This window comes from Calidris pugnax, unplaced genomic scaffold (assembly GCF_001431845.1).
Source record: "Calidris pugnax isolate Ruff unplaced genomic scaffold, ASM143184v1 scaffold103, whole genome shotgun sequence".
Taxonomy (NCBI): Eukaryota; Metazoa; Chordata; class Aves; order Charadriiformes; family Scolopacidae; genus Calidris; species Calidris pugnax.
Genome location: NW_015090990.1, coordinates 13,193,543 through 13,212,364, shown reverse-complemented (window position 1 = coordinate 13,212,364; position 18,822 = coordinate 13,193,543). Strand labels below are relative to the sequence as shown.

Sequence of the window (18,822 nt, the reverse complement as noted above, 5' to 3'; positions counted from 1 at the left end):
CCCCCCCCCCCCCCCGCCAAAGAAAGTTGTATTGTTTGTCTTCCAGTTGGAAGATGGGAGGCAAAAAATCCCACCAGTAATAATCCATCAAGGAAATTATCAAAAAATTAAAGAGGAATTGCAGACATTAGTAGAAATTAACCACATAGGAAGTGAATTACTTACTCCTTGGCTTTCAAATAAAGAAAGATCAGCGGTGAAGCCCACATCACTTATAGCACCCAGCTCTTTGTCAGGCTGCCCAGAGAATGGTTTTGTGTTCTCTATAGGTGATGGTGTGCTGGGTTGGCTATCTGTCATCTGATTCGCAATGTCACCCAACTCATACGAGTCAACGCTGGACAGATCTAAACTCAAATGTGAAGGATTGCTGTGCCACAATTCTTCTCGGTCCTCCGACCTAAAAGACATCTCTGCTGTGGATGCATCTTCCAGTGGCATAACAGAGAAATGAGCAGGGACATCAAGGGATTTGTTGTCTTCTAAACTCCACTGATCAAACAGACCATTAACAGATGCAAAGTTGACAGTTTTGTCTCCTTCTGTCTTATCAGGTTGATGTTTGTGAAGCTCTTCAGCAGGAGGCTTTTTTTCCTCTTCCCTTGAGGAATCAGCCCTGTTCTCTCTAAAGCTGATCCGGACCTCTGAGTTTTCTTTCAGGAATAGTCTAATTAAAGTGTCCTGCCAGCCCAGCTGCTGAGAAATCTGTTGTGCTGCATCCAATTGGGAATGCAAAAGGTGCAAAACCTAAGAATAGGAGAAGCTTGTAACTGCATTTATTCTAGCTTTTCAATTAGGCATTTTAGATCTTACAACTTTTTTGTGTTCTTTTTTTTAAACCTTGTAAATGAGTCACAATCAATTAAGAATAAGCAAACAACCACAAAATCATTTTTCTCATTAGAAATACATCTTTGAGAAAAAAAGAAGAAAAAAGAAAAAATTCCCAGGAGTAGGAGAGAAAAGAAGCTATCAAAGCATATCAACAAGTTCTCAAATTTCAGCCACTCTTCTGCAAGAATTCCTGCAAAAGCCAGTTATCACAACAAAAAATCCTATTCACCAACTAGTCTACAAAAAAGAAAATCTAAACCAGAAAACATGCATGATTAGGAAGTATTAAATAGATAAAATTAAGAAAACTGCAGTATTCATAGCTTACTGATAGTAGATATTATCGTTTCACTTTCTTCACTTTGAGAAACCTTAATAGACAATATAATGCCTCACATCTACATTCAATAGTGCTAATTCCAGTGACATAAGCCAGAGAGCTCAGTCTTGGAAAAAGTCACTGCTTCTTCCCTATTTCTTCCCTGCAGCCACAACCAGTCTTTTGAAGCATAAGATGTTCTATCAAAATAACATACGAAGAATACAAGCAAAACTTTGATTATGGTCTTAGGCATGCTTTGAGAAAACTCATTAATTCAAGGAGTTTACTATCTCTAACCTGTAGAAAATACAAGCTATTTGAGAATCATGATAGAGGCTTTGCTTTTTGTTTTGGTTTTTAGAAGGACTTGAATACACAAAATTCAACATTAAGTGACAGATGAGCTTCATTTATAATATAAATCATGGCTAAAGGAAGCAGTTGCAACAAATGCCACCACTGTCTCTCAAATAAATAATAAAGATATCACACCGTACAGCTTATGGGCTTAAAGGACAGTATCCCAGTTTTAAAGATGACAACTAACCTTTCTACAGATAACTACTCTCATGTTTATATCCGATCTATGAGCCAGATGCACTACAGCTATGAGATCTTTATAGTTCACAGCAGGATCTGTAGGGGAGAAAGAAAAAAACAACGCAAATGATATCACACAAGAGAATGTAACAGCTAAATATTAAAAATTGCCCTGGAGGTCACCTCTACATCCAGGGGTAGTAAAGGGAATAAATTTCAGGGAACTAAGAAAACATTAATGTTAGCTGAGACCAATGGGAACTTCAAACAGAATAGCTCTGAAAGGTAACTGCTCTGATTTTCCTGAATGAAAAAACAATTGTTTGCCTCAGCAGCAGGAGTTTACTAATGGTAGAGACAGCACTTGTCAATTACCTGCATACAGAACTTGGTTAAGCAGGTTCTTAATGAGAGAAACCGTAACTGATGATTCATTCAGAAGTAGTCCCAATCCAGAGTATCCCACTTCTCTGAGTCTCATACGGTGCTTACTACGTTCGTAAACTTTAGTACATTTCAGCATCTCTTCCACAATCTGCAAGAAGTAGTACATACAAATGCAAAATAAACACAAGGGAGCATCCAGGCCTGTTAAACTTAATTGCGTATGAAATAACATGCTGGTCCAGAGCTTACAAAGTAAACTTTAAAACCAAACTTAACCAACATAGACTTTTTTTTTTAATATCCCAATACTTCAAGAGAACACTAATTCCATTTTGACTACTGCAGTAAACAATAACATCTAACTAATGTAACACAAAAGAGAAGAAATAAAACTAAAATAATTAATATATTTGCAATTGCATATACTTCTGCAGTAAACCCACTGAAAAATACAAATTCATGTTCAATTGATTAATTAAGAACATATAATTCAATTTGTTACCTTGAACACAAGCTCTCTAAGCCTGTCAGAGTATCTTTGCTGTAGTAACAGAGCGTAAAGAATATCAGCATTCCCTGGCTCAAAAAGCAGTAAGAAAAGCTGGTCTGGAGTTGGGCTGGCATGAAGTAGGCTGAAGAGAACATCCAGAATTCCGCAGAGCTACAAAATTAAGACAACTAAATTAATCCACAGTTCATTCAGACTTCATAATCTGTTTGGGGAAAATTCTCTTGGCTTTTAAATTTTACCCTTTGCTTGTCAAGAAGTGGACATTTTGTCTGCTCAATATTACTACATTTAAAATTAGATATATATTTTTTACATTTTTTTCTATGTATAGAACACCTTATCAAACTGTAATTAGAGCTACAAAGCAAGTTCAAGTTCTTTTGATGTCTACTAAATACAAACTACATCATTACAATTTCTGATCAGTTGAAGTCCAATTAATTTGGTTTTGAAAAATAAGAGAACTTTTCTAATGGCAGTATTATATACCATGTGTTTTCTGCCCTCTTTAGGAGAAAAGAAAAACACCACAGCAAAAATATGGTGACCTTCAGAGCACTGTCATGTTTCCAGTGTGCTTCTACAATTTGTCTCAGCTACATCTAAACAGAACCACGCATCAGATAACACTTTGCTTGTAGTCTTTTTCTTTTTTGTTCCCCTCTCTTTCAAGCACACAAGATTTCTAAACACCAAGAAGCAAAACCAAAGCATGTACAGTTCAAACTATTAATTTATGCCATATTGGATACCTGCTCCTCTTCACTGGTGGCAGCTATGTATCCGACAATGCTCTGTATTTCTTCATGTGTTCCACCTTTGCTCAGGAAATATTTGATCAGTCCATACAGGGATGTCCGTATTGTTCTCAGGTCATCAGGAGCCAAGTCACTGTCTTTACAGCCACTCCTATACACCAACAGACAAAAAGCAACCTACAGAAGTTCTTCATGACTCATTAATAGGAATTTGATTGTGCTGGTTTTGTAATTTTCTATCTACCCAGGTATCATGGCACAGGCTAACAAGTTTTACTGAAGGCAGCTGAACAGTAATAAGCAATAGTAGATCAGACGTACCAAGTCTATAAAAGCCCTGAAACGTAGACTTGTATCAATCTGGATACAGGTCAGGATTTCAGGTTTCCCCCCTCCCACCCTCTACAGGAAAAAGCAAAGTCTCTAGTCAGTCTTCCTCAATGACATAATTATATTCATAAGCAGATATAAATCATCAAGACTGAAAGCTAAAATTTTAAATTCTGAAGTCCTACTTCAAATTCTACAAGGATATAAAAGAAAAAAATCGTTTAAAATGCTAAACACCCTCTCTTTTCATAATGGTAATGATCTATAACTTAATTTGCATTGTTGATATGTCCTTCAATTTTGTAATTTTAATGACTTTTCCAGGCATTTCTAGTATCATTGACATAAATCTCATAAAATCCTATCATAAAAATCAAAGTCAAGGAGAAGTAGCAAGTCAAATTAAAAAAATTAAGCCAATTTAAAAAATGAAATCAACCACCAAAAGCCAACCTGCAGTTTTAATTATTAATTTTCTCACTCAGATGATGTGGAAAAAGAACCCCAAAGAACTACATACAATAATAAGGAGAAAAGAGAAGAGGTAAAATTCATACCCATAATAAATCCTCAGTGTGTCTAGAAGAAACTGCACACCATATTTCTTTCTGAAGAGTCTTCTGCTGTCTTTGATAATTGTAGAAAGATATTGTATATGCCCTACAATATAAAGTTTCCTATTAGAACCTAGATAAAGATTTATGTGAAGTGCTGTGTCTTTGCACAGTTGCCCAAATCCAAGATCTCACCAATTCTGAAGGGGAAGTCCCCACTGTTCCAGATACTGAAGTCAAAAAGTAAGTGTTGATACATCTGTTGCAAAAGCTGCATGTTCTTCTCCACTGAGACTTGTTCTATCAACAACTGTACAGCCATCAGTACATTCACATCCATTAAGTTGCTTGGCACCTTTCAACATAAAAACAGGTGTTAGCACTCAAAATATTGACTATCCTAACAAACTTCATTTTTTAAAAATCAAATTTAAAATTCTTTTATTCTAGAGCAATATCCACTTCCATTAAAGGACACAAGAAACACAAAACCAGTCTAGTTTGAAGAAATCATACAACACATTATCTGTAGCAAAAAAACACAGAACATGAAATAAAACACTGTGTTTCACATTATAGATCAAGACCAACTCCTCACACCTTTTTGTTTTCAGAAACATGAGAAAGAAAAGCACGTACTAAGAAAAACTTTGAAGACACTCGCGGCCCAGGAAACTAAGAATGTTTCAAAGTAATCAGGACTTCATCCATAACATTCATTACAAATGGATGTTTCTTGAATTTGCTCACCTTCTGTAACAAGGCTCCTAGGGTGGCAACTCCATGGGAGTGAATGAGATTTTCTTGATTGACATGGTGTCTCTGAATAAAGTGTTTTATCATCAAGATGAAAGTTGCAACTATGTTCTTCTCCAGGCGAGCTTCTGCAAAACAGAACAACAGTAGCAAAAGCCTCATGGTTTATTGTTGGACCACTGCATAAAAGTAGGGGGGAAGAAGTAAAAATAAAGTGTTCATATTCCTCACTATTTCCTGAGCTTCTCAGCTCCTTTTCTGTTTGTTCCCTAGCTGTAGGCTGCCTTTAGAATTTTCCAATGCAGAGTCACAGGCATTCCATAACTCTCCAGAACAAATTGACCCCAACGCTGACTTCAGTTGCTTCATCCATCTGGCTGTAAGTTACAAATTTCTCTTTCACTTAATCTTTTACGTGTTCTGCAATTATTCTCCCTCTATAGTTGCAAATTGAGACTTTCTAGTCATGATATGCAAAAAATTAAGAGACAGAGAGAAAAAGACTTATTTTTTCACTTCACCATTTCGTATTTGAAACAAAAAAAATGCTGTTTTCCCTTTCAAGTTCTCATTTCCCAGTGGTTTCTGTTAAGATCAAAGTTCATTCTCAATATTAGCAGTTTTGAAAAATCTATTCTTAAAGCTTTCTTTCAATTTATTTTTATTTTTTATTTATTTTAATTCTAAAATCTGTGTGTGGAAGGGGAAGGAGTCTGAACATTTTCCTAAGAAAATAAAGGTTTGGCTAAAGGCTAAACGGTGCTGTTCTGATGCTGCAAAGTCTTCACGTGGCTGGCTGATCCAGCACTGAAGTTGTAAGAAAGCTCCTCCTACTGATATTAATTGGCTTTGCATCAAACATAATTTCTCAAAATAATCAGAAAAATAATATTTTGGAACAGAAATTAAAAAACTGCATACCTTTACACTAACATAATAGTAAATCATGAGAAGAAAAATAATGGTATTAAATATATCTATATATGAAATATGTTAATAAGTTAATGTTACATAGTGCTGAACTCCTGGTATTCAGTATTCACATCAGATATCTAGGGACAGAAGGAGCCTTTCAGCTTTCCATACATACTCTGAAAAAGCCAGCACACAATAAAGTGGCTTTCAGCCATTCAGAGGAAAACTTTTAAAATCAAGCTTAAAAATTATTTCAGCTCAGCTGTACTTCCCTACCTGACGCCTTTGTGGATGACAATACCACCCAGTCTTCCTCTACGGGAGTAACTAGTTCTGGAGGTAGAGTTTCCCCTTCAGACTTTTCAGGCATCTGTCCACCAAGAAAACTGATCTGCTCCAGCAATGGGAAGAGCACATTTACTCCGCCAATACAGTTGATCATATCCTAAATCAAGAGAAAATGAGGAAAAATATCATCATGAATAAAACCCTTTAGACTACGTAACAGAACCTTACCTACTCACAAATTTATCAGAATGTTTCATGTGCCAGTTTGAAACTAGTTTAAGCACTTCGTTTAATAACAGAGCTGCCCAAGTTTTAGGCACTGCAGTTACACACATATGCCTGTCTGCTCATGTTTTGAAAGTGCATTTTTATATTTCCTTCCTCTCCCCCCAACATAAACATGGGAAACTGAAGGATATAAAATTTAGAAAGAATCTTCTGTTAAACATATTTGAAAATCAGGAGAATTTTTCTATTTTTATTTCGTTTTCTTTTCCAACTATTTGATGGTCGGACTTGATGATCTCAAAGGTCTCTTCCAATCCAGATGATTCTATGATTGATTCTGATTTTTATGTTACTTGCAGCAAGCAGTAAGAAAAGATTATACACATTTGTGCTTTAATCACAGTCCTGCAAGATTTAAACTTCAGGACATTAAAAAAAAATAAATTTTTTTAAAGGCAACTTTACACTTGCCTCATTTCTAAGTCTCTTTTTAAAATTCAAGTCTCCTAAGCCCCCATTTTTCCCCTCTCCTTACAAGCAGGGATAGTATGAGATTTCAAACTGCTTCTGGTGCTAAGATGTAACAGATTAAATTCACAAGATTTCTAGAAGTGATTGACAATGCTTAGAAAATCAGGGTTTCGGCAAGTGAGCCAGAGACACCTACTCAACGGCCCAGACTAGTCCAATGAAAACTATAGCGTAGTAAAATTTTAACAGCCAAAAAAACCCAGGATCCTGTAATCTATTAATGTGGGCTATCACTCTCTCTTCCCAGTCAGAAGAAAGGGAAGAAGTGGAGAAAACAATCCTTTTCTTCTCCATTGTTTTCTACTTTTTCAATTGTTACCCCGCCCTATGTATCTTTACAATGCCCCCTCTCTAACCCACCTGACTCATTAAGGTGAATTTAACAAAATTTTTTCCACACTCCAGTCCTCCTCAAGAGGGTGCTAAACCCCATTATATTTGTTAACGAATTATTCTCCTAAAACTTGTACTCACAATATGGTTTCCCATAAAGCTAGAGATACAAACACTCTTCACCCACCCCTTTTTCCACTACTGGAGGAAAAGAACAAATTGCAGTATTTTCGAACTATGCATATCATAGCAAAATTAACTAGCAAGAATCTGAATTTTCTTAACATTAAACTCCACAAGTCAACATATGCACAGTGTAGCTCCAACAATATTTCCTTATTTGCTAATTACTGTTCTTAAAAAAAAAAAAGCACTTCATATTTATCCATTCATACATTTTTCCTCAAGACAAAAAAGATGTGGTATTCTGCTGACAAGTTTTCTACACTCTGACGTGGTATTGCAGTTTTTTCTGAAAGCTAAGAGACCTTAATCAAAGATTCTGCCTATAAACTAGAACTGGATGTATTCTATCTAAACTTAAAAGAAATAAATCCTTATTCATGTCACTGTTTCTGGATGAAACTCTGACCCTGCAAATAAAGTTATTTCCTCATGTACAGAGCTAAGCCCGACTTTGATTTTTGGCATTAATGTGTGTTAATCAGGGAACAAATAAGCAGGCAGGTACACAAAGTTATTTATTAAGCTGGTGTGCATTTATTAATAACAAAGTTATTTATTAAGCTGGTGTGCATTTTATGGTTTTCTGTTCCTCTCTGTGAACTAGCATGTAGAAGACCATTTGCTACTTTACGTGAAGACATCTAATGGACAGGTAACTTGCCTAAATGGTATCCTGTTTGTGGAGCAACAAGAAAGACTAAACCAGTAATACTAAATCTCGTTAGCAGTGCTGAGTTGACAAAATGATGAGTTTTAATTTTACAGCATAAAGTCAGATCTGACCTGTCAGTGGCATGAGACCAAGAAATTAATTGATTAACCAGACATAAAAACTGTATGTGTTGGATAAGGAAACAAAAATCAAATTATAGGACAGTTTTGCTATAATATAATGTTCGAGCAGGAGACTATAAACAGGTTTAGAGAGAAAATGTTACATTTTAAGCTCCAATACTAATATAGCAGTAGTGCTGTGACTACAACCGCTAGCAAAAATTGAACAAAGATGATCTGCGTAGCCTGTAACCATTAGATATCCCAATGTATCCAACAATAAGGAAAAAATATTGCACAATTAGTGGATAGCAGAGACAGGATAAGGTATAACACGTTAGTGAATATTTTGTTTTTCTCTGAAGTGAGACTTTTGGATTGTGAAATCATCTAGTCCTACCAAACCCAAACCAAAAGTAAGATAACTAGATTAACTTATTTCTTAAAAAACCTCACTAGATTCTTGTAATATTTTAACTCCATACCTTGTTTTCTTCTGGGTTAGTCTGCAATTCGATAATTTTTTTTATATGACTAACACAGCAAACGTCACCAGCATTAACCCTACTAATCTTAATACAATTCAGAGTTTAAGACTGCAAGAAAACAATGACAGAATCTCCTAGAGATGATAAAATGCTTTCAAAACACAACATGCATTGAACAGATTATGAAGAGTAGTCCACTACCACAAAATATCTTCCTGCATAACCTATGAGCAGTAGCCCTTTTAAATTCTCAATTAATGTAATGTAATACTACTCCAGCGACAGCATTCACCCATTAATTTTCATTACAAAACCATGCTGTATTTGCTAAATGTCATTTGCATTATGATAATAACTTCCAGCATTCCAAAAGTTAGGTGACTGTATACAACTATTGTCATATTTACATCAGGCTCTGCTTCTTCAGTATGCATTTACCTTGATGTCCCAGTTCACTACTTTGTTTCCAGTTAGCCTTCCATGTAAAAGGTTTGTAGACAGGTCAAGACAAATTGGGTTTCTGCAGGCCTGTTAAACAAATGAAGAGGCCACAACATCACTTAGGAAACAAGTTACAGATCCTTGAACACATAAGATTTCTGAATGATGATATGTTGATATATTTCAGGAAGTTAGAGCCATTGTGTTGATATGAAAGTATTTAAACAATTTGGAACCCCTGGAGCATCATACATATTATCTGAGATTTAACATTCACAACTGTACAGGATAATTGTGTCCTTTTGCTAAACAAGAACAAAATCTACAATCTCTGCACAAGACTACAGCTTAAGAAAGCTCTCACTGCTCTTTAGCTTCTCATAATAACCAAGGTGGCATGCTCACCTGTTCCACAAAACAGGAATAGCAAATAAAAAGAAAAAGCATCTAGTACATATTCTGAAATTACTGCCCAGTATTAAAACAATGAGAAATTATATATTATTTCATACCTTTGGTGTATAATGAAGCAGCACCTTACTGGGGAGATCTGCTACTTCGGCCTCTTGAGACTTCCACGGAGTTAAACAGTTTGGACCTGTTAGAGAAGAAATGTATTATTTATACATAAAATTATATATTTATAACATAAATATTTAAAAGTCCACTAGACATTGATGTTGACTTGAATAAATTTTGTAATTCTGTACTTTATTGCAACAACAAATAGGACACTGAACAACACCCATTTGAGATACGCTTTGAAGTAATCTTTATGACCTAAACCATTCATTCCATAAGGTCTCCTTAAAAAGAAATACGTTCTTGATAAAAAGCTAAAATATACTAAGACTGTGGTTTTTTTATACATTCAAAGAGCTCTAAGTTATTTGTAAAGACAGAAACATCTCTCATACTTGTCACCAATCTCTCTGTCATTAAGCCCAAATGTCCAGAAAATGAGTAATCGTCAAGATATTTTTGTTTAGTAATACAAAATATTTTCTTTAAATGATAGAAGGGTTTTTATGCTAATCTCTAACAATCTCAAGTCATTATGGAACTTAACACCTTGAACTGTAAGACATAGCTTTTCAAAAAGCCCCCTTAATTATTGAGTCTCCTGGAAAAATCCTCATGTAAAAATCTCCTTTAAGTGGCCTATCAAAATAAGGGCAATACTTTAAAGAGTCTCAGCTGTAAACTCACATGTAAGCAAACAGTAGCAAAAATTAAGAACTTACAAGTGAAAATACTACCTAACATTTTGATTTTGGCAGGTCTGTGTATATGATAAATAGATGAGCTTATGCAAACATAACACTTTAAATAAAACTTCATAAAATACTTATAATTCTATTTTCAGCTTATTTGTTATAATGCTCTCTCTCTCTCAGGTTAGCTCTGCTATTCTTCTGGATTGTAACTTCTTCATTATGTGTCTGTGTAGAAGAGCGCCAGTAAAATCACCACTTACCTGCTAAATATAATGCTTTCACCTGAGGAGGTTGCAGTGCTTCATGAAAGATGATAACTGATCCAAGTTGGCCCTCTAAAGATGTTGGACATCCCCATTCACTGTCCTGAGTCCCTGCTGAGATCATCTTGGTGATGAGCTCTGGTTTTCCAAGCATCCCACCCCAGCTTCCTGTAGACAGAATGCCCCCAAGTGACGTCCGATGGGGCATAATAGGGGAAGAAAAAGGTGGATCTGGTATCTGAGATGGAGGAGGAGTTGTTGTTCTTTGACCAGCTGAACCAATGCAGCAAGAAGTGAAAGACTGAAGAGTCACACATGGAAGAAAGAAAACAAAACACACTGTAAATCTATCCTCCTATTTTCACAGTTTACAAAGTAAATATTAATATCTCTGGCAAACTCGAACTAAATAAATTAAACCAGGAGCAACAAGTTCTGCCATGCCCTGGAAAAGAAGCAATCCAGCACAGTAAGCCAAAAAAAGAGCATACACTTTCCACAACAACAGAGTGTTGCTTCTTCAATTAAGAGCAATTTGGTCACCTGAACTGTTGTATGACCTCTGGCAGAAACCCTTCTCTTCTGGATTATATTCCAAAATACTAGCTCAACATACCTGATACTGTACATTCCTTGTATCAGTTATTTCACTTAAATATATGCTCTCACAGGAAGCTTACCTGCCCTACTTTTAGCTACCTTGATGTTTGTAGTGCTTATTCTACAGATGGGTCAAAATCCAGAGTTTTCTATCACAATGGAAATTACACTTACTCTAAGTTTTTAAGTGTTACACTGATTTTACTATGACTGTGTCCAATTTACGTATTTGCTTAACATATTTAACAAATATCAAATTAGGACTTACAAAAGAGGGAAGAATGTTCAGTGTTGTGGCCCAGTTTATAATGCAATTGCTTCACAAAAAGAATGGGCAATGTTTACAAAGAAAACTAAACATGACATATGATAGCTACTGTGGGGTTTTTTTTAGGCTAAATATGTACACATTTGAAATGGTTAGATTACCTGCATGTAAAGTGCTTATTCAGCTAACAAAGCAGATACAAGACTAGCATATTAAGGGAACATACAGAAAATACAAGTAAAAAAAGTTACTGCTGATAACAACAGGGAATATTCCTCTGAGTCCTGTCACACCAATCCTACCGGCAGAGGTGTGATTTACTATGATTTACTCAAATTGTGTCAGTATACTCAGGTAATTACCTTGGGGAAAACCTCACAATGTAATTAAGGTTAGGGGTTTTTTGTTTTGTTTTGTTTTTAAACTGAGGTGACTAAACAAGCATTAATTAATGGTTAGCTATACTCCAAACTGATACTCTGGACACTGCCCAAAGTTGAACAGGAGCCTACGAGCAATAGGCTAAGCTATCTGAAACTCCTACACAATTTCCAAATGAAAAAAAGCCAACTATGTTCTCATTGTTCCATAAGAGCTCATCAGGACAGGGGTTATGACTCAGAAGATGAACTTACTTCATTCATGGCAGGGAATCGAAGTGGGGCAGAGACCTTCTGCTGTCCATTGACGTAGATGTACACAAGGCTCTGACCAAAGGGCCTCTTTCCAGGCATGTGAACAATAGTTATGTTGTGCTGGTTAAGCAATATAAAATAATTAAGTCATTATTAAAAAGCAGTTAAATAAGTGTATGGAAATACTTCATTTCTATTAATCTGGTGAGTAAACCACTTAAGAAAATAAAGCCAAAACATCACCAAGAAGATAAGACCAACTATCAGCTGCTTCCATTTTAAAGTAGTTTACATGTAAACAGGTTTTTTAAGAGGAGAGATATGGTTATTTTTTGATAATGCACATCAATCCTTAAGTATGGGAATAGAAAAAAGCAAGGCAGAAACACTAGCACATTTTAGTCCTTCACATAGCACCACAGCCACCTATGCTTGTTATAATTCAATATAAAAAAATCTGAATGTTAAAAAAAATTTCTAAGCACAATGCTGTAACCAGACTGTCAATAACAAATGTCTAACAACATAGGCATAATTTTGCTCAGTCAACCACTAATCTACATGGAAGATTGCTTGCATTATTTGAGATTAGACCTGTTCTTACATGATGAATTATTTAAATATGATAAAATAGACCATTTGTAATGGTGCAAATGTAATTTGCAACCAAAAAAGTGAACTTTAACTTCTGAGCTAACATTATTATCCTAAACAAAGTGTTTTTCAGTATCAAATCTTACCCAGAGAGAGTCAAAAAAGCAATGGTCAGGCAGCATCACTGTTGCATATTCCCTCTTTGTGCAAACTGCAACCACCAATACCCCAGAGCATGTAATAAATGCTTCAAACCCCATACCACTTCCTGTAAAAAAGCTACAGAAAAAGACAACAAAACACACAATCAAGGACTTACTTAAATCAGAACTCACCTAACAGTACATTCACTAAGGAGAGAACCAACTTAAGTCACTGGTCCAATATTTACTATTTGACTGGCTGTTACACTTGTTTCAAAAAAAAAAACAAAACCAAAGATGACAAAATCCCTCAAGAAAAGGACTCCAAGGCAGAGGACACACAGGCCAAAGTGATCCGCAAAGCTCTCAAAGCAGCTTGTAGGCACCCCTATTTCACATGAAAACACAGCCTTGGTCACAACAAGTAATGCTTCAGTTTGACCCACACAGATTAAGCTGGTTCTGTTGCAAAGCCCTGTCTGCTGCAGTCTCTGGAACCTACAATATTGTAATAAAGAAGAGACTGGCCTGCAACCTGTGCTGTTTTCTATCAATTAAATTGTGTCTGGCAGCTCCTGGTAAAGCTGCCAATATTGAGAAACCTTTCATTTTTTAAGCACATGAAAACAAAAAATTTTATATAAGTTGCAAACTGCTATCAAAACCTGCTATATACCCTTAGGCACCATTATTCCAAGTGAATACATTAAGTCCTGTACTATCAAATATCTGCATGTATCAATATAAAACACAAATACGCACACAGAGAGCATGAATATTATAGACAACCTCAATAGATAAGCTGTCCTACCATTAAACACTGGAAAACGTAGCAGCTAGATCAGTTTTTAATTATTTTAGTTCAGTTGTGTGTTTAACATTTCAAGGTCAAACTGAATTTTAAACATTTCCTCTTTTTTGTATTAATCTCAATAGACTACTGGTTTAGCTTTCCAAAACTAGAATAATGTCTTCAGAATTGTACATAAAATGATAGAAAACCAGTTGGTTATCAGTACAATAGCATCACATTGACATTTCAGCCTTTTTTTTTTTTGGAATTGCAGCTTTTTTACTTTGTGATGCAATTCCAGCCCAGTTTCCTACAACTCTAGTCTACTTAAGATCCTTAGTGGGACACGTTGATGAACTCAGGAAAGTGTCGCAGCAGTTAATTGGGGCTGTGCTATACAAATACACAGGGCAGCCACAGAAATCCACACCTGCCACCACAGTTATTAATCAAAAGAAGTAACACTCCAAGGCACAGGGATTTGGAAAACACTAATTCTGTTACAACTAAAATTGCTTTCTTCAAAATTTTCCCTGAAACTGCAGTGCAGTAAAACGGACTGAAGGGAGCATGAGATTCTTCAACTTTTATTTCCTCATTCTGTTCGCTGCTGAATGCTAGCACCCAGAAAATTAAATTACACCGAGAACCATCCACGTCAACGTCTACTATTTAAGCAAATGAAGCTGTACTTTTCAGCACACTCTCATATAGGAAACAGATTTCATTACCTTTACAGGAAACAGTGGGAAGGCTGTTCAGTTTTGGGGTAACATTTGGGGTTTTTTCTGCCTTTTTGGGGGGTTGTTGTTTGGTTTGTTTGTTTAAGCTATGAGCCTTAACACCATTTGGAGTTACAGATATTGAAACTATAGACAAGAAAGCATCATAACCGAGAAACTACATGCTTCTTTCTGTAAAACAGCCTGGCTTAGGTGACAGATAAAACTGCTCCCTTTCACAAATTAAATATATATTGCATTCTATGAAGATGAGCAGAAGTACCACATGTCATAGGGTGCCATATGCCACACGGAACAGCTGACCGACATTTGTGCTGCTTGAAGTAGTTATAGTGACTGTACCTATAGAGTTGCTTCCTCTTGCCACTTTTGCTAGTCGTGCTAGGGTCCACCCGGTCCTGGTCAAGGCAGAGCCAAGCGTTGAAAGAAAATGCAGAACCTGGCCACTTATGAATGGATGGAACAGCAATTCCGGCCATGCTGTGGTACAAGTTGAAATACTGCAAGGCACTATCCATGCCCTGCTTCCGGGCCATGGCTAGAATGGCTCGCATCACTGGAACAACATAGGGGTGAGCTCGTCTCGGTTCCTCGGTCCTCAGGAGACGTATTAGTTGAAGCAGCTCTTCTGAGCCCATTGACTGGCTCCCCAAAGAGCCCAGAATGGCAATCAGGTTCTCTGCACAAGTACAATGGAGCGCGGAGTGGGAGTTTAGTGTCTTAATGATACGGATGACCATGTTCGCATTGACACACGTGGCACGACTCTGTCTGTTAATACAGCAGATTCGCCTCAACCAATTTGAGATGAAAATCTGCAGGTCATGTGATTCTAGTTCTGGAAGCCACTGGATAAGCAGCAATAAGGGCTGGACATTACTAATGCCTAGTATTCCAACAGCCATGTGGTCACCTTCAACAGCCTGAAAAACAGCAGAGAACTCAGACATGAAATACAATAAAATAGGGCTGGAAGTACTGTTGAAAAGATATAAGCATTTTAGCATTCAAAGCAAGCACATCTCACCATATTCATGAGTTCTTCCAGCAATTCACGTGAGGGCTGACCCAGCGATTTTAGTACCTCATATATGTGTGCATAACCAATCCTCTCCTTGAAGACCTCCTGAGGATAAAAATCCCAGTCTCACTAACAAATAAAATGGACAAAAATTGCTCGTCTACTGCAGCAGGTTCTAATTTAACACAGTATTAGACACAAAATAATTAGAATGCAGGAATAATGTTCTACAGGCTAGAAATCTCTTTTTGATAATATGTCTGTTGTGCTATCTCCAGCACATTGCAGATGAGAAGGATCTCACTGCAGCACGCAGATGAACAAATAAAAGATTGGTTATATGTTAATAATTAACTGTAGAAGAATATAATTGCTTTGATATAATAAGAGTGATAATTCCATCACAAAATACAAATAGCTTATTTTTTTAATGTAAAATACAGCATAAAATTAAGTGATAACACTGAGAACTACGAGCATTCAGATATTAATTTCTGAGTGAAAGATTTTCCTAGACCAGCCTGATTAAAAATTACCCATCCTAAACTCTTAAAAAATTATAAAAGTGTTTCAAGGAAGTTTTTCTGAAAACCAATTGATTTTGCATGAATTAAAAAAAACCAAAACAGTAAAATCCAAACTGTAGCATCCTTTTATGGTTTAGTTAGTAAACAGCCAAGACATATGGATTGGATACTCTTCTGACAGCTGTATTCTGCACTGAAATTATTTTTTTTTATAAAACTATCACCAGAAGGGAAATGATTGGTTAAGTAAATATGGAAAGAAAAAATACATCTGTTGCAATGGAAGTACTATTGAAAACTTTACTGACCCTTTGTGAATCACAGCCAGTCCCCATCTCCAACACACAACTCCTCCCAGGCTTTCCAGAGACAGTGGAGAAATAAGCCTCTGAGTAATGCTCTGGAAGAGCACAACTGACCCTGCCATTCCTCACTCAGACTGTACTGCCAGTAGCAACCAAATTAGATAACTCCCACTCTTCCTTTAGCCTCCACTGTACAGCCACATCCCTTTCCCTATGCCACGAGTAGGGAATCATTCATCCATGGGGTGAATCTAACAAACTCTGCAATCTAAGAATAAATACACTATTTTTCTGTGGGCACAGATTCCAGTCAGATTCACAAACTAACAACTACCCATCCATTTATCAAACCACAAAAATAACTACAAAGGAAGGGCAGGAGAATGGCAAGAACACCATTTGGACCACAATACCGTCCTGGGTTACTTTAAAGCCATGATAAAACTACAACACAAACTCCTACCTGAAAATTCCTGCAAATACCCTTTAATTCTACGTCACATATTCAAATGACAAGTAACGATGTACTTCCTTTACAAAGGTTCCAACTGCTGTTAACACTCTGATCTTCTGGTTGTGATAGAAAGATGGCTCAGTGTCCAGCCATTAGGCACATATAAATGGGTAAGGGATGCTAATCAAGTATTCCTATCTGGCAGGAATGCGAGACCACGAATCTGTTCATCTTCATCAGCAAGATTCATTGAGATATTGTGATAAAAACACTAACTGAAAACAAGATCAAAACACCTACTGCGAACAGACCTCTGTATATATGTTACCTTAGCAGCTGGAGACTTGTGCATTACTGCTGTGAGGGCTTGAATGGTTGATACCGCCAAGCAGTCCAGGTGTCCCTGAAACACCTGAAAGTGGTAGGTACAGAAGTTATATGCAAATGTGCAAAGACAGTTCAGCTCCAAAATCTATACTGTGCCTCCTGCCAGGAGGGAAACCAAGAGTTTAATAACATGCTTCAAAAATCATCTCCCCACCAGTCAAGATTTTGTAATCCCACGACCTACAAGGAATCACGTAACAGTAGACAACTAGCCACATACTTCAAGAGGAGAGAAGCATTCACAACACACATTGCACTTCAAATATTCTGAGGGGCAAACAGGTTTTCCTCATGCGGCTAATGGACAACCTCAAGAGGGAGGGAGGAAAACAAATTAGAAAACTTCTTGCAGTATGTGTGTGTGTGCTGCTGGACAGTCAGGCACCTGCACTTCATACAAAGTGGTTTCTTTTCCATCCAAGTCCCTACACACCAATGCAACACACACACACGAACTGTGAGAGAGAAGTCACACAAGCACAGTAAAGTGGCTGCCTCACACATAGCCTCATTGCATTGATCAACATATCTTTTTCCAATTTAAGTCATCTTTTGAGTTTTTATTCCTGTAATTCTTGTTTATATTGATATTTCCATGGTGGGTTTAAGGACAAAAACTTTAGGACGCTACCTCACATCCATCAGTAAACCTAATTAGCAAAACTGTGCAAACAAACATACTCTGTTTCATCATCTCTGAAATATTATATGCATATCAGACATATTTTGAAAATGAAATGTCAAGAATCAGAAGACGGTGTTAGATGCGAAGAAACATTTACATGTGGTTAGAGCGTTGCACTGAGTTTCTAAAAAAGCCAAAACTATTAGTTAGATCACAATTTGTAGGTTACCGTACCTTGTATTTAGCATTTCTTTACATTTTTCATCAGAACAGATCATTCTACTATAAAATTAATACAATGACAATTTGCATTTGAAACTTTCCACAATGTTCTGGGAAAAATTAAAGCAACAGGCTATTCCTACCTCCCTGATTCAGCCTGTCCATTGTTTTGTGACATCTGTTCTTTATGACAAGCAAAGAATCAGGACATCAAATACAACCATTGAGATTCACAAACAAGGCCCCAGAATCCAAAACACCACAGTGCTGAGACAAAGAAGCAAAAAAGAGGAAAGGGAAGAAAAAAAAAATCACCACCAGATTGATAGAATTTATTTGGATTCCATTCGTGTACTTCACCTTTTCCTTAAAAGAAACATAACTGAGGCTCAATCTATTGTAAATATCTGCAATTTGAAGCAGACTAGTAAAACCGAGGTTGAATTGAATCTGTTATTCAGAAAAATTATTTTCCAGAGACAGGAAATACTGATGTGTGCAGCAACACAAGTTCATCTTACTGCAGAAGCCTTAACATGGATGGTTAAGGTGAAGCACAGGAATCAATTTTCCTGTGATTGTGTCTTGACTTCAACTGAAGCAAAATACAGGTTAGGTAGGTACCTGGTCCTCATTCATTTCTGTCAGTAATTTGTTGGCAAGGTCTTTCTCACTCTTGTCTGCCACTTTATTGTTAGCATTTAAAAACAGCTGTTAGAAACAGAGACAAGAATAATGGAAATAATTGCATTAAACAGTTACCTGCAGCCAATCGTTTGGAGGCTGCCTTGGATTGGTATTTCACATACAAAAAAAAAAAAAAAAAAAAAAAAAAAAAAAAAAAAAAAA

General features: G+C 36.5%; 1 protein-coding gene across 7 annotated transcripts in view; it reads right to left on the bottom strand.

Annotated features, from left to right (window-relative positions):
- NBEAL1 (neurobeachin like 1) overlaps positions 1 to 18,822 on the bottom strand; it is an 87,723-nt gene that overhangs the window by 32,743 nt on the left and 36,158 nt on the right. For 5 of the 7 annotated variants that reach the window (XR_001413366.1, XM_014954278.1, XM_014954281.1 and 2 more), the window contains 18 exons: positions 18,598 to 18,684; positions 17,068 to 17,151; positions 15,460 to 15,558; positions 14,775 to 15,355; positions 12,900 to 13,032; positions 12,160 to 12,279; positions 10,654 to 10,957; positions 9,689 to 9,774; positions 9,174 to 9,263; positions 6,184 to 6,352; positions 4,987 to 5,120; positions 4,432 to 4,591; positions 4,240 to 4,342; positions 3,347 to 3,503; positions 2,586 to 2,744; positions 2,072 to 2,231; positions 1,704 to 1,792; positions 166 to 747 (listed from right to left, as the gene is read on the bottom strand). Coding sequence is in view for 6 of the 7 variants with exons in the window: in XM_014954278.1 (XP_014809764.1) it covers positions 166 to 747; positions 1,704 to 1,792; positions 2,072 to 2,231; positions 2,586 to 2,744; positions 3,347 to 3,503; positions 4,240 to 4,342; positions 4,432 to 4,591; positions 4,987 to 5,120; positions 6,184 to 6,352; positions 9,174 to 9,263; positions 9,689 to 9,774; positions 10,654 to 10,957; positions 12,160 to 12,279; positions 12,900 to 13,032; positions 14,775 to 15,355; positions 15,460 to 15,558; positions 17,068 to 17,151; positions 18,598 to 18,684 (3,297 nt within the window). In the remaining variant the exon portion in view is untranslated. The remainder of the gene's footprint in view (positions 1 to 165; positions 748 to 1,703; positions 1,793 to 2,071; positions 2,232 to 2,585; positions 2,745 to 3,346; positions 3,504 to 4,239; positions 4,343 to 4,431; positions 4,592 to 4,986; positions 5,121 to 6,183; positions 6,353 to 9,173; positions 9,264 to 9,688; positions 9,775 to 10,653; positions 10,958 to 12,159; positions 12,280 to 12,899; positions 13,033 to 14,774; positions 15,356 to 15,459; positions 15,559 to 17,067; positions 17,152 to 18,597; positions 18,685 to 18,822) is intronic. The other 2 variants (XM_014954284.1, XM_014954283.1) reach the window with 1 other exon arrangement.